This window comes from Pelophylax lessonae (genome assembly GCF_965119305.1).
Source record: "Pelophylax lessonae genome assembly, chromosome: 11".
In the NCBI taxonomy this organism is placed as follows: domain Eukaryota; kingdom Metazoa; phylum Chordata; class Amphibia; order Anura; family Ranidae; genus Pelophylax; species Pelophylax lessonae.
The window spans coordinates 210,897,520-210,916,572 of NC_138778.1; the positions used below are offsets into that span (position 1 = coordinate 210,897,520).

At 43.8% G+C, this 19,053-nt stretch overlaps 1 protein-coding gene across 1 annotated transcript in view; it reads right to left on the bottom strand.

The window, feature by feature from the left end:
* PSMF1 (proteasome inhibitor subunit 1) overlaps nt 1-14,551 on the bottom strand; it is a 20,143-nt gene extending 5,592 nt beyond the window's left edge. The window contains exons 1-5 of the mRNA XM_082272339.1: nt 14,392-14,551; nt 9,819-9,965; nt 7,087-7,169; nt 4,290-4,463; nt 3,768-3,821 (exon numbers count right to left, since the gene is read on the bottom strand). Of these exons, the coding sequence (XP_082128465.1) occupies nt 3,768-3,821; nt 4,290-4,463; nt 7,087-7,169; nt 9,819-9,965; nt 14,392-14,526 (593 nt within the window). The 5' untranslated portion in view covers nt 14,527-14,551. The remainder of the gene's footprint in view (nt 1-3,767; nt 3,822-4,289; nt 4,464-7,086; nt 7,170-9,818; nt 9,966-14,391) is intronic.
* Nucleotides 14,552-19,053: the final 4,502 nt, after the last annotated feature.

Here is a 19,053-nt window from a genome sequence, read left to right on the forward strand (position 1 = left end):
CTCTATTATATCTCTCTCTATCCCTCTATTATATCTCCCTCTATCTCTCTATTATATCTCTATTATATCTCTCTCTATCCCTCTATTATATCTCCCTCTATTATATCTCCCTCTATTATATCTCCCTCTATTATATCTCCCTCTATTATATCCCCCTCCATCCCTCTATTATATCTCCCTCTATTATATCTCCCTCTATCCCTCTACTATATCTCTCTCTATCCCTCTATTATATCTCTCTCTATCCCTCTATTATATCTCTCTCTATCCCTCTATTATATCTCTCTCTATTATATCTCACTCTATCCCTCTACTATATCTCTCTCTATCCCTCTATTATATCTCTCTCTATTACATCTCCCTCTATTATATCTCCCTCTATCCCTCTACTATATCTCTCTCTATCCCTCTATTATATCTCTCTCTATTATATTTCCCTCTATTATATCTCCCTCTACTATATCTCTCTCTATCCCTCTATTATATCTCTCTCTATTATACAGTGGGTACGGAAAGTATTCAGACCCCCTTAAATTTTTCACTCTTTGTTATATTGCAGCCATTTGCTAAAATCATTTAAGTTCATTCTTCTTCCTCATGAATGTACACATAGCACCCCATACTGACAGAAAAACACAGAATTGTTGACATTGTTGCAGATTTATTAAAAAAGAAAAACTGAAATATCACATGGTCCTAAGTATTCAGACCCTTTGCTGTGACACTCATATATTTAACTCAGGTGCTTTCCATTTCTTCTGATCATCCTTGAGATGGTTCTACACCTTCATTTGAGTCCAGCTGTGTTTGATTATACTGATTGGACTTGATTAGGAAAGCCACACACCTGTCTATATAAGACCTTCTAGATCACAATGCATGTCAGAGCAAATGAGAATCATGAGGTCAAAGGAACTGCCTGAAGAGCTCAGAGACAGAATTGTGGCAAGGCACAGATCTGGCCAAGGTTACAAAAAGATTTCTGCTGCACTTAAGGTTCCTAAGAGCACAGTGGCCTCCATAATCCTCAAATGGAAGACGTTTGGGACGACCAGAACCCTTCCTACAGGTGGCCGTCCGGCCAAACTGAGCTATCGGGGGAGAAGAGCCTTGGTGAGAGAGGTAAAGAAGAACCCAAAGATCACTGTGGCTGAGCTCCAGAGATGCAGTCAGGAGATGGGAGAAAGTTGTAGAAAGTCAACCATCACTGCAGCCCTCCACCAGTCGGGGCTTTATGGCAGAGTGGCCCGACGGAAGCCTCTCCTCAGTGTAAGACACATGAAAGCCTGCATGGAGTTTGCTAAAAAACACCTGAAGGACTCCAAGATGGTGAGAAATAAGATTCTCTGGTCTGAAGAGACCAAAATAGAACTTTTTGGCCTTAATTCTAAGCGGTATGTGTGGAGAAAACCAGGCACTGCTCATCACCTGTCCAATACAGTCCCAACAGTGAAGCATGGTGGTGGCAGCATCATGCTGTGGGGGTGTTTTTCAGCTGCAGGGACAGGACGACTGGTTGCAATCGAGGGAAAGATGAATGCGGCCAAGTACAGGGATATCCTGGACAAAAACCTTCTCCAGAGTGCTCTGGACCTCAGACTGGGCCGAAGGTTTACCTTCCAACAAGACAATGACCCTAAGCACACAGCTAAAATAACGAAGGAGTGGCTTCACAACAACTCCGTGACTGTTCTTGAATGGCCCAGCTAGAGCCCTGACTTAAACCCAATTGAGCATCTCTGGAGAGACCTAAAAATGGCTGTCCACCAACGTTTACCATCCAACCTGACAGAACTGGAGAGGATCTGCAAGGAGGAATGGCAGAGGATCCCCAAATCCAGGTGTGAAAGACTTGTTGCATCTTTCCCAAAAAGACTCCTGGCTGTATTAGATCAAAAGGGGGCTTCTACTAAATACTGAGCAAAGGGTCTGAATACTTAGGACCATGTGATATTTCAGATTTTCTTTTTTAATAAATCTGCAACAATGTCAACAATTCTGTGTTTTTCTGTCAGTATGGGGTGCTATGTGTACATTCATGAGGAAGAAGAATGAACTTAGATGATTTTAGCAAATGGCTGCAATATAACAAAGAGTGAAAAATTTAAGGGGGTCTGAATACTTTCCGTACCCACTGTATCTCACTCTATCCCTCTATTATATCTCTCTCTATTATATCCCCCTCTATTATACCCCCCTCCATCCCTCTATTATATCTCTCTCTATTATATCTCCCTCTATTATATCTCCCTCTATTATATCTCCCTCTATTATATCTCCCTCTATTATATCTCCCTCCATCCCTCTATTATATCTCTCTCTATTATATCTCCCTCTATCCCTCTACTATATTTCTCTCTATCCCTCTATTATATCTCCCTCTATTATATCTCCCTCTATTATATTTCCCTCTATTATATCTCCCTCCATCCCTCTATTATATCTCCCTCTATTATATCTCTCTCTATCCCTCTATTATATCTCTCTCTATTATATCTCCCTCTACTATATCTCTCTCTATCCCTCTATTATATATCTCTCTATTATATCTCTCTCAATTATATCTCTCTCAATTATATCTCCCTCTATTATATCTCCCTCTATTATATCTCCCTCTATTATATCTCCCTCTATTATATCTCCCTCTATTATATCTCCCTCTATTATATCTCCCTCTATTATATCTCCCTCTATTATATCTCCCTCTATTATATCTCCCTCTATTATATCCCCCTCCATCCCTCTATTATATCTCTCTCTATCCCTCTATTATATCTCTCTCTATCCCTCTATTATATCTCTCTCTATTATATCTCTCTCTATCCCTTTATTATATCTCCCTCTATTATATCTCCCTCTATTATATCTCCCTCTATTATATCTCCCTCTATTATATCTCCCTCTATTATATCTCCCTCTATTATATCTCCCTCTATTATATCTCCCTCTATTATATCTCCCTCTATTATATCTCCCTCTATTATATCTCCCTCTATTATATCTCCCTCTATTATATCTCCCTCCATCCCTCTATTATATCTCCCTCTATTATATCTCCCTCTATTATATCTCCCTCTATTATATCTCCCTCTATTATATCTCTCTCCATCCCTCTATTATATCTCCCTCTGTCCCTCTATTATATCTCTCTCTATCCATCTATCTATTTTTTTTTCTTTTTTTTTTGTCTGTATTTTTTTTTTAGAGCGCTTAAAAAAAAAAAAAAAAAAACAAAAAAAAAATATTGATCGAATACCACCAAAAGAAAGCTTTATTTGTGGGAAAAATAGGACATCGTTTTTTTTTTTGGGTACAGCGTTGAATGACCGCGCAATTGTCCGTTAAAGTAACGCAGTTCCGTATCCCAAAAAAATGGCCTGGTCATGAAGAGGGATAAATCTGCCGGAGCTGAAGTGGTTAACAATGCTGTTTTCCAAAGCTGCCCCCTTGTACTCCTTTATCCAGAGTGGGGGCGCTCTAATACAATAATGTGTTACTGGCCAGATCACCAGGTGAAAACAGAAGGAAAAAGCCTAGGAAAACCGATGCAGCCACCACATCTAATGATTGATAAGCTGCATATATTGCAGAGATGCACTGGATATCATTTTTTTCCATTCTTCCCAGATATACAGGCAGCATGTATATTCTGGAGTCCTGAGAGAGAGATTGGCTCTTATGGCAAATCATGGCATAAGCCTTAGTAAGAAAACTTTGACCCATATTTTATTCTTGTACCATGACATAGATACCCTCTATATACTCACCCCAAGGGATTCAAGTCTGCAGCACCATAAGGAGTGTTCCCACTGGGATTCTCCCTAGAAAAGGAAAAATAAAAAGAACTGTAATTGGAAGAGGTGACAGTTAGGAAGCTTTTGTTGTGTTATTTAACCGCCTCAGGTCCGGCCTATAGCAGCTTTACTGCTACAGTGCGGCGCCTGTGCGCCAAGGAACATTATATATATATATATATATATATATATATATATATATATACACACACACACACACACACATATACACACACACACACAAAAAAAAATTATATATACACACACAAAATATTATATATATATATATATATATATATATATATATATATATATATATATACACACACATATACATATACACACACACAATATATATATATATATATATATATATATATATATATATATATATATATATATATACACACACACACGCACACATACATGCCTATGAGGGCCCGTTGTTTCACAATAAACCATTTAATGCATAAAAGAAATGAAAGGTGGTCTCACCGTGGGGTGGCGTGGTACGGTGCGGAGCCACTAGTGTGCACACTGTGGGTAAAATAATCTGGGGGTTTCTCCCGTTCTTTCTCAAATTTCCCACTCGTTATCTTAGAGCCGAGCAGTGGGGACAGTAGTTCAGTCTGCAACTGTCGTTTTAGATCTTTTTTTTTCTTAAACACCCTGTAAAAAGGAAAGAAACACATTTGCAAAAAGGTATTAAAATTTAACTCTGGACAAACTTCTGAAATATATACAAACTGAACCATTTTACCCACCAAAGCATTTGTTTATCCAGTCCATCCAGCTCCGAGAGTTACACAATTCTGCCACACACAGCACAGCCATGTTTGACAAGGTTTTCTCTGCTGCAGCTAAATAAGACCCACAGGTCTTGCACCAGCTTGTGACTGGACAGTGAAATGAGAAGCAGCAGACTGATAGGAGTAGAGAGCAGAGAGAGAGATGAGCCTATCAGCTTGTGCTTTGTTAACACATGAGCGCTGTAATACAATGGACATCCTCTCCTTCCCCTAGATTTTGTTTTGCCATAGAGGTACCAGGTCAAATTCAGGTACCTGTATTATCTACAGTATCTAACAAAAGTGAGTACACCCCTAGGATTTTTGTAAATATTTTATTATATCTTTTCATGTGACAACACTGAAGAAATGACACTTTGCTACAATGTAAAGTAGTGAGTGTACAGCTTGTATAACAGTGTACATTTGCTGTTCCCTCAAAATAACTCAACACACAGCCATTAATGTCTAAACTGCTGGCAACAAAAAAGTTTTTCCTTTAGTTCCACTTTAATAAAGAAGTCCAATGATTGTGAAAGAATGTGTAAAATTTCAGCAAACCAAACAAACCAGATTTTTACTATAACATGTATCTGATTTGGCTGCCACCCATGGCCTACCCTGACCCAGTTAAAATAAAATGAGAGTTAACAAATGTACACGTACACCAGCCACTATTGTTATTCGGATACTCCCAAATTTTGGCAGGTTAATTAAAAAAAAAAAAAAAGAGAAGATATATATATATATCTTTTTTTTTTTTAATTAACCTGCCAAAATGTGGGAGTATCCGAATAACAATAGTGAAAACACATCAGATCTCAATGGGGGAAAAAAATCTCATGCTGGATATCTATACTGGTATGAACTGGGTAATGTGTTAGGAAGGAAAGGATGCCACATTGTTTGATGGAAATGAAAATTATCATCCTACAGAGGGCTGAATTCAAAGACACCCCGAAAATCAAAGTGAAAAAAATTATGCAGCAGGCGAGTCCATTTTGCAGAAATTACAATGAAGCAACTAAAAATGGTACTTAGTAGTTGGTATGGACCCCACGTGTTTGTATGCATGCCTGGCAATGTTGGGGCATGCTCCTAATGAGACAACAGATGGTGTCCTGGGGAATTTCCTCCCAGATCTGGACCAGGGCATCACTGAGCTCCTGAACAGACTGAGGTGCAACCTGGCGGCATCGGATGGACCGAAACATAATGTCCCAGAGGTGTTCTATTGGATTTGGGTTAGGCGAGGGTGGGGGGCCATTCAATGGTATCAATTCCTTTATTCTCCAGGAACTGGCTGCATACTCTCACCACATGAGGCCAAGCATTGTCATGCACCAGGAGGAACCCAGGACCCACTGCATCAGCGTACGGTCTGACAATGGGTCCAAGGATTTCATCCCAATACCTAATGGCAGTCAGGGTGCCATTGTCTGGCCTGTAGAGGTCTGTGCGTCTCTCCATGGATATGCCTCCCCAGACCATCACTGACCCACCATCAATACGGTCATGCTAAACGATATTACGGGTAGGATAACATTCTTAAGCACCTTCTACGGCCCTGTCCAGCTCTCCTAGAGTAACTGCCCGTCTCCTGGAATCTCCTCCATGCTCTTGAGACTGCTGGGAGACACAGCAAAGCTTCTGGCAATGGCATGTATTGATGTGCCATCCTGGAGGAGTTGGACTGCCTGGGCAACCTCTATAGGGTCCAGGTATCTCCTCACGCTACCAGTAGTGACACTGACCCTAGCGAAATGCAAAAATAGTGAAAAACAGTCAGAAAAGATGAGTAGGGAAAAGAAAGGATGTCAGTAGACCTTCACCTGTAAAACCATTCCCGTTTTGGAGGTCATGTGATTGTTGCCCATCTAGTGCACTTGTTAATTTCATTAACACCAAAGCAGCTGCAACTGATTAACAACCCCGCCTGCTACTTAACTGACCAGATCAATATCCCAGGAGTTTAATTGACTTGATGCTATACTCTGATTAAAAAAATGTTCCTTTAATTTTTTTAAGCAGTGTGTAGGTGTATAATGATAGATAGATAGATAGATAGATAGATAGAAAAGGTTTGAAGATAGATAGATAGATAGATAGATAGATAGATAGATAGATAGATAGATAGATAGAAAAGGTTTGAAGATAGATAGATAGATAGATAGATAGATAGATAGATAGATAGATAGATAGATAGATAGATAGATAGATAGATAGATAGATAGATAGATAGATAGATAGATAGATAGATAGATAGATAGATAGATAGATAGATAGATAGATAGATAGAGAGATAGATAGATAGATAGATAGATAGATAGATAGATAGATAGATAATCTTTGCCATACAAAATATTAAAGTAAGAAAAGTACACATCCAGTGTAAAAAAAAGAAAATAAAAAGAAATGTAAAAACAGTGTATTTACTAATTTTTGGCTTTTTCATAATAATGAGTCAGACACTATAATAAATGACACTAATAATGAATGCTGACCTGTTGAAGTCTTTCAGGTTGGCGGTGTCTATGAAGTCTGCCACATTCAGCGTCAGATTGTTGACCTCTTCTGTCCGCATGTCCTGTGTAATTAATCATATTCAGCACATTATTTTACAATCTCCATTACAGGAATGACAGCTGGATTAGAGAATATCTTGAAATAGTAATCGTGTCCAAGCAGTACCCTGAAAAATTTCCCTGTGCCTTGAATTCCTCCAAAACAAATAGCAGTGTATTTCCTGGTATGTGAAGGAGCCTAGGCACCCACTCTCCCGCCTCTCCTGTGTGAGATCTAAGACACTGCTCCCCCAGACTACTGGGATCAGCAATTTTGGGATTGTTACTTTTGTGCTGTGTAACTGCTCTCCTTGCTGGATGCCCTAACATAAGGAAGCAAAGCCCTGCCTCTACCCTCACACAGAGACAAAAGGCATGGCAAGTCCATAATGAAGTAAAATTGGCAGCAGAGAGACCACCGGTGACTAATCCTCTACCTGCTTATTTGGTCACAGTTTCCAGAGTTCAGTCACCAGTTTTTGCAGGGCCATAGATAAGGGGATACTACCGGTCCTCCTGCACAAGGCCCAGGCCAGCAGGGTGAATTGGATGTAGGCAGGGAGGGTGATTGGCGCTTTAAGGGGCCAATTACTGGAAGCAATCCCCTTTATGCAGCAGCTGAAAGCTGGCTTCTTCTCCTCTCCTTCCTGTTGGCTTTCAGTTGCTGCAGAGAGCACCATAAAGGGGTATCAATTCCAATAATTTCCCCTCCGCCACACCCATCATTCTCCCTGTGCATCATACGTTTCCCCCCTACTGCCCAGGCTCCCCTGTGTGCCCCCCTACCCCTGCAGTGCTGCCATTTTCCCTCCCCTCCTTCCCGCCAGAAGCTTCAACCACATAATAGGATCCTTCAAAATGGAGAGTGGGGGGAAGGGTCCTGTAAATATGTAATATTTACCAACCCCTTCCTTTCCTGAATGAACACAATGATTGATCACTTCCGATCACTCGGGAGGGGGCGGAGACCAGACCAGTCATGCCGTAAAAGGTGAGAGCAGCAGTGACTGGTCTGTATTACTGGAAGCTCCTGCATACACTATATTAACAAAAGTATTGGGACGCCTGCCTTTACACACACATGAACTTTAATGGCATCCCAGTCTTAGTTCGTAGGGTTCAATATTGAGTTGGCCCATCCTTTGCAGCTATAACAGCTTCAACTCTTCTGGGAAGGCTGTCCACAAGGTTTAGGAGTGTGTCTATGGGAATGTTTGACCATTCAGAAGCGCATTTGTGAGGTCAGGCACTGATGTTGGAGAGAAGGCCTAGCTTGCAGTCACCACTCTAATTCATCCCAAAGGTGTTCTATCGGGTTGAGGTCAGGACTCTGTGCAGGCCAGTCAAGTTCCTCCACCCCAAACTCGCTCAAATTATGTCTTTATGGCCCTCCCCTATGTTGGATCGGCTGTGGGAACTGTGGCACACTGACATTCCATCCCTGGACAAAGAGGACTGGGAGGATTGTCTGGAACAAGGTGCTAAGATAGTCATCTCTTCCAGGGATAAATTCATTCAAGTAAAATTCCTAGACAGAGTTTTATTATACTCCCCAGAGGATCCATCGTATCTACCCAGATAGGGACCCCACCGGCCCGAGAGGTAGGTTACATACAGGATCATTTCTCCATATGTTATGGGCTTGCCCCACAATTGTAACATATTTGTCAGTGGTATTTTCGGAGATTAATCTTAGGTTACAGCTGTCCTTGTCACCAGAGCTGGCCTTATTATTAGGTATTTACAACGATGCCCAACGTTCCCACCACTCCAAGTAACTGATCTCCTATCTTCTGTATTATGGCAAACAAGAGATTCTCATGAAAAGGGCCTCACCGATAGATGCGGCCTAAAGGCTCGTACACACTTGACGGAAATCGGACGAAATATCCTCCGATTTTTCTCTCTCTTGCTCAGCCTTCATTACCGTTTTTAGTTGACAGTGCATAATGTTCACGAAATTTCTCCTCCGATTTTTTTTTTTTTTTTGGGACGTTTGTTCCTAGACTTCCGGGTCGTCAGCAACTTCAGATCAGGTCTTTCGTATCAGATTTTTCACGGACGTACTGCATACACATTAAACGAAAATTGGTCGCGCTGGGGACGGACGATAAAAATTGAAAATTTGAAAATGACGGCATCAGCTGCTGAAAGTTGTGTACACACTAGCCGAATCTAGGCATATTTTCTACTAGTGTGTACCCCACTTTACCCATGTATGAGGTTACTTTTAGAAATAGGAGGTATCTGTGGAAATATGACAAGGTTTGGTCACCATGGACTTCCACCTAAAAGGCTAAATGCTGGGTCTCTATAATTGTGTGCTAGAGCATATTAATCATGGTATTGGAAGGATGGCCTGGCTGTTTATCCTCATTTTTACTTCCCTTTCTCCTGGTTGGCTCCCCCCCCCCCCCCCATCCTGTCTTCCCTCTTACTTCACTTTGCCTTCGCCTCCGGATATATAGTATTGACTGTTTCATCCTTCATATAGCTTCTACCTTTGGGTATGATTATTGTGTTTTTCTCACTAAGGCCTTGTACCATGCCATCATATATGTCTTGCCATTGTCCTGTTTTCAATTTCAATAAAGCACTCCTGTTTTTGTTAGAAAAAAAACAAAAAAAAACAAAACAATGGTGTACATTGCCCTGTACAATAATGTCCTCACCATAACATTGACTATCAAAGTGCCATCCACTGTCAGTGCTTTGAGTAGAATCTTTGACTTGTCGTTCCCATAGCGCAGTGTGTACAGCTCTTTGTTGCTGGCCCAGCCATCTGGAAGTCGCTCTGATTCTTTCTCATTGGCTCCGGCCTGTGGGGGGAAAAAAAAAAAAACAAAAACATAAAAACTTTCCGAATACGCACAACAAATTGCAGAACTGATACAAACCTGTCTAAGCAATTCTTGCATAGGCAGCCTGCAAAAAGACGTTTGATACCTCAGTTGAAAAGCTACAACCTCTGGCTGAATCTTCAGCATCTGACACTTACATGAAGTATTGGAAGCTAGCGACCCCCTTCACGTGCTGCGATTCCATCCTTCAGCTCCTACCCCATTCCAGGTAGTACGAGCCAGGGGAAAGAACCACAGTGTGCGGGGGTCAAGAGTCAGTAGTGCGACTGTGTTTATATAGATGGGCCTGCCGGAAAGGTAAGAAATAGTATCTTCTTTTCTTTGGTTTGTTTGACAAGCGTCGCCCTTCCATGTGCCCCTTGCTGCAAAGGCCAGTTATAGGTGGGGGGCAGTGGCCATTTGTTTCTACTGTTGGAATATTGTTGGGGGGGGGGGGGGGGAACGCACTGCTGCTGCCAACTAACGGTGTGAAATTCAAACGAAAATTCTTAAATAAGATATTAAAAAAAAAAAAATGCTTTCAGAATTCGACCAATGTATGGCCAGCCTTAGGATTGCAGATAATACTGGGGTGCCGTGAAGTGGCTGTGTAGCTTACGCATGTATTTGCAAATGTGTGCAAACTAAACCCCTGGTTTTGACTCTGTTAGACAGGTTTATTCGGTTGGTTGCAGGCTGGTCAGTAAGTTGAGCTGGGAATTTTCCTTGGTTTTGTTTGACCTGCGTCGCCCTTCCATTAGCTCCTTGCTGCGAAGGCCAGGTATGGGTGGGCGCAGTGGCCATTTGTTTGTACTGAAGAAATACCTATGTTCTTTTAGCTCTGGGTTCACAGGGTCATTTTGAGAGTATTCCTTTACAGTCCGCTTTAATTTCATTCAAGTGTCCTAATACAAGTTTGGCTTAGGATTCTATTAAACCTGTAAGTCATATTAAATATTTAAAATAGATCTAAACTCTAGATGGATGACATTTTGTTTGATAAAGCCCCACGTATCCATACAGTGAGGGGAAAAAGTATTTTATCCCCTGCTGATTTTGTATGTTTGCCCACCGACAAATAAATGATTCGTTTAATAGTAGGTTTATTTATTTATTTTTTTTCAATATTTTATTTTAAGACTCCATTCACACTAGCATGATTTGTCAGGCGACTTGTGTGCCCTCAAGTCGCCCCAAGTCGCTTGACATAAAAAAAGCAATGTTAATCAATCAGTGCCCATAGTGCTGCCAGTCAGTGCTCATCAGTGCCTAGATGAGCGGGCACTGACTGGCAGCACTATGGGCACTGATTGTGGGCACTGATGGCAGGCACTGTGGGCATTGATGGTGGGCAGTTAGTGTGTTTAGTGTACCTTTGTTGTAATCAGGGCACTGGTGATCAGTGCCCTGATTACATTCTTCTGTGTCCCCGATGGCTGATTGGCTCTCCTCCTTCCTCACACGCAATCTCTGTGTGAGGAAGGAGCGCTGGCGATGAGAGATGATCTCATATGTTTACATATGAGATCATCTCTCATTGGACGGTCCGATCACGTGGTGAATGGCCGCTGTGATTGGCCATTCACCACGATCTGTGATCGGCTGTGTCCAAGGGACACAGATTTTCCCCGATGCGCGCTTGCGGGAGCGCGCGGGGAGCCTGTGTCTGGGAGGCCGTATAAAGACGAAAATGTGAGTCCGCGCTGCAGCCGTACTTCGGCTACAGCGCGGATGGGAGGTAAAAGTGAAAGCAACATCAAAGGCACACCAGGGAGGTTTTCTGGCTAACAGAAGAAACTAGCAGGGCTTATAGGTATTAGGCACACACCAAACAAAAACCTCCCAGTATATGCAGACACTCCCTGATATAAATATGGGTTATGTTCTGTAATTCTTTACTTAATCCGAGATTTGCATGAGTTACATTTCCTCATCTTTGCATTTGGTGACAGCTATGATTATATATATATATATTTTTTTTTTTATCTAATAGTGAGTGTACAGCTTGTATAACAGTGTAAATTTGCTGTCCCCTCAAAAGTGAGTACACCCAAAGTGAAAATGTCCAAATTGGGCCCAATTAGCCATTTTCCCTCCCCGGTGTAATTTGGCTCGTTAGTGTTACAAGGTCTCAGGTGTGAATGGGGAGCAGGTGTATTAAATTTGGTGTTATCGCTCTCACTCTCTCATGCTGGTTGCTGGAAGTTCAACATGGCACTGAATTATGAGGATCTGAAAAAAGAATTGTTGCTCTAAATAAAGATGGCCTAGCCTATAAGAAGATTGCCAAGATACTGAAACTGAGCTGCAGCATGGTGGCCAAGACCATACAGCAGTTTACCAGGACAGGTTCCACTCAGAATAGGCCTCACCATGGTCGATCAAAGAAGTTAAGTGCACGTGCTCAGTGTCATATCCACAGGTTTTCTTTGGGAAATAGACGTATGAGTGCTGCCAGCATTGCTGCAGAGGTTGAAGGGGTGGGGGGACAGCCTATCAGTGCTCAGTCCATACACCGCACACTGCATTAAATTGGTCTGCGTGGCTGTCATCCCAGAAGGAAGCCTCTTCTAAAGATGATGCACAAGAAAGCCCATAAAAGTTTGCTGAAGACAAGCAGACTAAGGACATGGATTACTGGAACCAAGTCCTGTGGTCTGATGAGACCAAGATAAACGTATTTGGTTCAGATGGTGTCAAGCGTGTGTGGCGGCAACCAGGTGAGGAGTACAAAGACAAGTGTGTCTTGCCTACATTCAAGTATGGTGGTGGGAGTGTCATGGTCTGGGGCTGCATGAGTGCTGCTGGCACTGGGATCCAGCAATGTTGCATGAGACTCGGCTGCCCAGGACTCCCCTCCTCATTGGCTGAGGCAGCAGTGTGGCATCCTTGACTCCTGCTGCTGTCAATCAATTTCAGTGAGCCAATGAGGAGAAAGACGGGGTCGGGCCAGGCTGCAGCCCCGTGTCTGAATGGACACAGGGAGCTGCGACACTGCTTGGGTGTTCCCATAGCAAGCTGCTTGCTGTGGGGGCACTCAACAGGAGGGAGGGGCCAGGAGCACCCAAGAGGGACCCGAGAAGAGGAGGATCCGGACTGCTCTGTGCAAAACCAACTGCACAGAGGAGGGAAGTATAACATGTTTGTTATTTTTAATGATGAGAGAAAAAAAGAAGAGACTTTATTATCCCTTTAAATTGCACCACTTGTTTCAAACACATAGCAGTGATAGGAAAAAGGAGAGGTTTGGGAGCTCACGGAGGACATTATAAAGGAGGCAAAAAATTTAAGTGAAACTCAAATGACATTAAGGCCTCATGCACACAGGGCATTTTTACAGCTGCTTTTAGGTGCTTTTTTTGCAGCTTAAAAATGCCCCTCCATGTTATTCTATGGCCTCATGCGCACACACAGCCTTTTAGGAGCTGTAATTGGCATAGGTGTTTTTAAGCTGTAAAAAAAATAAAATAAATCGAGGACCAGCGCGTTTTGCAGCAGCAGCGTTAAGCTGAAAAAAACACCTGACGCTGCTAAAGGCTGCTTACAGCTTTAGGCCGTGTCAGACATTTTTAAAATGTAATAGTTGGATTTGAGGTTGGAAACTAGAAGAGGGCAGAGAAAGGCTGCTAAATGCAAAGGCTGCTAAACGTGGCTAAAACGTGCATTACCGCCAATACTAAACGCTTCTAAAAGGGCATTTTTACAGATGCTTTTTCCTGGCGTCAGAACTGGCTCTGCAGCTCTTTTTTTTTTTTTTCAAACGCCCTGTGTGCACGAGGCCTAAAAATAGATTGGAAGGCCATTAAGTAGTGGATGCATATGGATTATTTTTGGAGAATACGGGTATCATTTAGTGTCACTTTAATTACTCCATTAAAAAAAAAAAGTTTAAAAAGCCATTATAAAAAATAATGGGCGATGACACATAGGAGGCAGTGATGGAAAACAACAACTGATGAGTGATGATGAATCATTGGGAGAACAGGAAAGACAGGTGCAATACATAGGAAGCAGAAAATAAGGTGACGTCCTAAAATTCTATCTAAAGAAGAATAGAATAGGATAGATAGATAGATAGATAGATAGATAGATAGATAGATAGATAGATAGATGGCTGTGATCATTATAAAACCCAGGCATATAAAGTACATAGCACACATCCAGCAGGTAGAATAATTCCTGATATAGGGGGCTGTAGATGATTGGTGGATACAGAATGCCCCATATATCCTAATTCAGTGACAATGTAACAAAGTGACTAATGTAACAACTTTCATAAAGATAAAATGCATTCTATAAGAATGAGGAGTGTCAGTCTACCCCCCCATACTGGACATTATATTTGAGCCTCCAGCCCTGCACTATGCTGGACAGCTCTGCGCACACAGGAAATGGTTTGTGTTACCTTCTCTCCTTTCCCCAGGCAGCGGAGACCTTGGCTGATCAGTTCCCAGTGGATGAAGCAGACTAGGGGGTCCTGAGGTTGGCTGATCTCCGGAGACGCCAGAGCGTACAGCAACTCCAAACCCGGCGACGCCATGTTTCTGGCGAATCCAGCACTTCCGGGATCAGAGCCTGTTCTACGAGCAGGAGCGAAACAGAAAGAAATGAATGTTTTATTGTAATTCCTCAAATTGGACACTAGGTGGCGACAGAGATCGCAGCACGTCTGCAGGACATCACACAGAGGACGCTTAGCCCCGAAAACTCTGCCTGTAAATCCAGCCTGCAACTCTAGTCTTCAACTCCAGGAACCCTAGTCTGCAACTCCAGCCTTAAATCCTGCAACCCTAGTCTGCAACTCCAGCCTTAAGTCCTGCAACCCTAGTCTGCAACTCCAGCAACCCTAGTCTGCAACTCCAGCCTTTATTCCTGCAACTCATGCAACTCCAGCCTGCAACCCTAGTCTGCAACTTCAGCCTTTATTCCTGCAACTCCAGCCTGCAACCCTAGTCTGCAACTCCTGCTTTTAACTTCTGCAACCCTAGTCTGCAACTCCAGCCTGAAACTCCAGCAACCCTAGTCTGCAACTTCAGCCTTTATTCCTGCAACTCCAGCCTGCAACCCTAGTCTGCAACTCCAGCCTGCAACCCTAGTCTGCAACTTCAGCCTTTATTCCTGCAACTCCAGCCTGCAACCCTAGTCTGCAACTCCTGCTTTTAACTTCTGCAACTCCAGCCTGAAACTCCTGCAACCCTAGTCTGCAACTCCAGCCTGCAACTCCAGCCTTTATTCCTGCAACTCCAGCCTGCAACCCTAGTCTGCAACTCCTGCTTTTAACTTCTGCAACCCTAGTCTGCAACTCCAGCCTGAAACTCCTGCAACCCTAGTCTGCAACTCCAGCCTGAAACTCCTGCAACCCTAGTCTGCAACTCCAGCAATCCTAGTCTGCAACTCCAGCCTGCAACTCCAGCCTTAATTCCTGCAACCCTAGTCTGCAACTCCAGCCTTAATTCCTGCAACTCCAGCCTGCAACCCTAGTCTGCAACTCCAGCAACCCTAGTCTGCAACTCCAGCCTTTATTCCTGCAACTCCAGCCTGCAACTCTAGTCTGCAACTCCAGCTTGCAACTTCTGCAACCCTAGTCTGCAACTCCAGCCTGCAACTCATGCAACCCTAGTCTGCAACTCCAGCCTGCAACTCATGCAACCCTATTCTGCAACTCCAGCCTGCAAGCCAAAACTCCACTATAATTCAGGGGTATACAGAATAGCTCCAGTGTGCAAGCCAGGGGTTTAAATAAGAACTCCATTATGCAAGCCAGGGGTATAAATAGGAACTCCAGCATGCAAGCCAGGAGTTTAAAGAAGAACTCCAGCATGCAAGCCAGGGCTTTCAAGAACTCCAGCATGCAAGCCAGGGCTTTCAAGAACTCCAGCATGCAAGCCAGGGATTTAAAGAAGAAATCCAGCATGCAAGCCAGTAGGGATAGACCAATATGTTTTTTTTCAGAGCCGACAGAGATATTTTGGTCACAACCTATCGGTATCGGCCGATATTTTGTACATTTAAAGTTTTGAAAAATAAAGACAATTTTTGACACAAATCTGGTACTGAACATGGTAATTTTTGTTTAATGCTTAATGGCTGGCTTGCTGGCGCCCTGTGGTGGGTGGCTGGCTCGGTGGCACCCTGTGGTGGGTGGCTGGCACCCTGTGGTGGATGGCTGGCTTGCTGGCGCCCTGTGGTGGGTGGCTGGCTCGGTGGCACCCTGTGGTGGGTGGCTGGCACCCTGTGGTGGATGGCTGGCTTGGTGGCACCCTGTGGTGGGTGGCTGGCACCCTGTGGTGGATGGCTGGCTGGCACAGGGGCTGTGGGTGGCTGGCTAGTACAGGGCCTGTGGGCGGCTGGCTGGTACAGGGCCTGTGGGTGGCTTGGCTGTCTGGCACCCTGTCTGTGGATGGCTGGCTGTCTGGCACCCTGTGGTGGCTGGCTGGCACCCTGTGGTGGGTGGGTGGCTGGCACATGGGCTGTGGGTGGCTGGCTGGCTGGTACAGTGCCTGTGGCTGGCAAGTACTGGGTCTGTGGATGGCTGGCTGGTACAGGGCCTGTCTTTGGCTGGCTGGTACAGGGCCTGTGGATGTGGGTGTCTGGCTGGCACCGTCACAAACATATCGGCAATATCGGCCAGTTCCAGGGCCGATACCGAAATATCGGGGAAAGTGCCGATAATCGGTCTATCCCTACAAGCCAGGGGTTTAAAGAACAACTTCAGCATGCAAGCAATGGGTTTAAAAAAGAGCTCCAGCATGCAAGCTAGGGGTTTCAAGAAGAGTTCAAGCATGCAGCAGTCTATATTTTCATACTCCCGCCATTGGCTGCTACGCAGATTTCTGCCCTTATTTTATTATTTTCCTGAGGTTTTTGATGAAAGCTTTAACACAAATCAAAGATACATTTTTCTGGTGCACAATGTAAGTTTCTTACTGTAATAAGAAGTCAAATTATTTTCCATGCCAAAGAAACAAGGCACAGACACAGAATTGGTGCTCTGTGTAAGCAGCGGTCTCTCTGTAGCAGTCTGACACCTTCTACTGCTGAGTCACAGCTAAAGTTCCTATAGGATAAACATTCACTGTTGCTCTTTAAAACCATTATAAAGTAAAGCGTGTGCTTCCTACTGATTGGAGAGGTCTAGCTCTGACATAGAGGTGGACCTCTGCAGAGAGACCACTGCTTTCATACAGAGGGAAAGGGTCCTTCTCTGCAGCATGCTGGCAGTGGACAGTTTTTTTTACTGAGGATGTGGCTGCTTTTTAAAGAAACAGTAAAGAAAAAAACAGTAAGACTTTTTAAATCCTGTTGATTTGGCGTTCCTAAAATGTAATAAGTTGATTTGAACTTAACGTATAGTTGGACTTTTCCTAACCAAGAAAGCGATGTTACCCTCTTGACTGTGTTTTTGTTTTTTTTGGGAGGGGGGGGGGGGTACCTGGTTTTGCCTAGGCGATCTAAACTGAAGTTTTTGCCCAATCCCCGAACCCCCCCCCCCCCCACCTGCAATCCTCTGGGACACATCACAGGTCCTAGAAGACTGCGGGATCATTCACAAGGTGCATCGCGGCTTGCACATGCACAAAGGGCAGCCGGCTGTAAGGCCGCAAGCAGTCGCACCTGGCTGCCAACAGTTAAGCTGCTGGCACCAGGGACCTGAAGACGGGTGAAGAAACCGGCTGGGTGAGGACATCGCTGGATCCTGGGACAGGTGAGTGGCTGTTTATTAAAGTGGCAGTAAACCACCGGCAATTTTTTTTTTACCTGCAAGGCACAGTTAAGATGTGCTAGTATGCATCCCATACAAGCACAATTATGTGAAACTTAGAACGAAGCCCTTTCAGCGGTGTCCTGTCACCACTGACAGGGCTTCTCTCTTCACCAGTCTTCCTTCCAGGTTCATGGACTGCGGCTGTGTGAGTGGCCGGAGCCGCGATGACGTCACTCCCATGTATGCATGCGGGAGCTGCTGTTTACAGCACAGGACCCTGAAGGAATGGCCTGAGTGGCTGTTCCTTCAGAACGCATGCTCCGGTGATGTCACCGGCTACATGTACAATAAATCTCTCCTAAACAGTGCGTGCTTAGGAGATATTTACAGTACCTATAGGTAAGCCTTACTATAGACTTACCTATAGGCACAATTCGTGCATAGGAGTTTACTCCCACTTCAAAATTCAGCAGCTACAGTTTTTGTAGCTGCTGACTTTTATATTTTACCAAGGTGACTGCAGAACCCCTTAACAAAATGTTTAAATCCTTTAGCTGATAAAATGCGCTATATTGTCAAAAGTATTGGGACGCCTGCCTTTACACGCACAGGAACTTTAATGGCATCCCAGTCTTAGTCCGTAGGGTTCAGTATAGAGTTGGACCACCCTTTGCAGCTATAACAGCTTCAACTCTTCTGGGAAGGCTGTCCATAAGGTTTAGGAGTGTGTCTATGTTTGACCATTCTTCCAGAAGAGCATTTGTGAGGTCAGGCACTGATGTTGGAGAGAAGGCCTGGCTCACAGTCTACGCTCTAATTCATCCCAAAGGTGTTCTATCTGGTTGAGGTCAGGACTTTGTGCAGGCCAGTCAAGTTCCTCCACCCCAAACTCACTGATCCATGTCCTTAAGGACCTTGCTTTGTGCACTGGTCCACATAATTTGGTGGAGGGGGTACAATGGTGTGGGGTAGTTTTTCAGGGGTAGGGCTTGGCCCCTTAGTTCCAGTGAAGAGAACTCTTAAGGTGTCAGCATACCAAGACATTTTAGACAATTTCATGCTCCCAACTTTGTGGGAACAGTTTGGGGATGGCTCCTTCCTGTTCCAACATGACTGCCCACCAGTGCACAAAGCAAGGTCCATAAAAACATAGATGAGCAAATTTGGGGGGTAGGAACTTGACTGGCCTGTACAGAGTCCTAACGTCAACCCGATAGAACACCTTTGGGATGAATTAGAGCACAGACAGCGAGACAGGCCTTCTCGTCCAACATCAATGCCTGACCTCACAAATGTGCATCTGGAAGAATGGTCAAACATTTCCATAGACACACTCCTAAACCTTATGGACAGCCTTCCCAG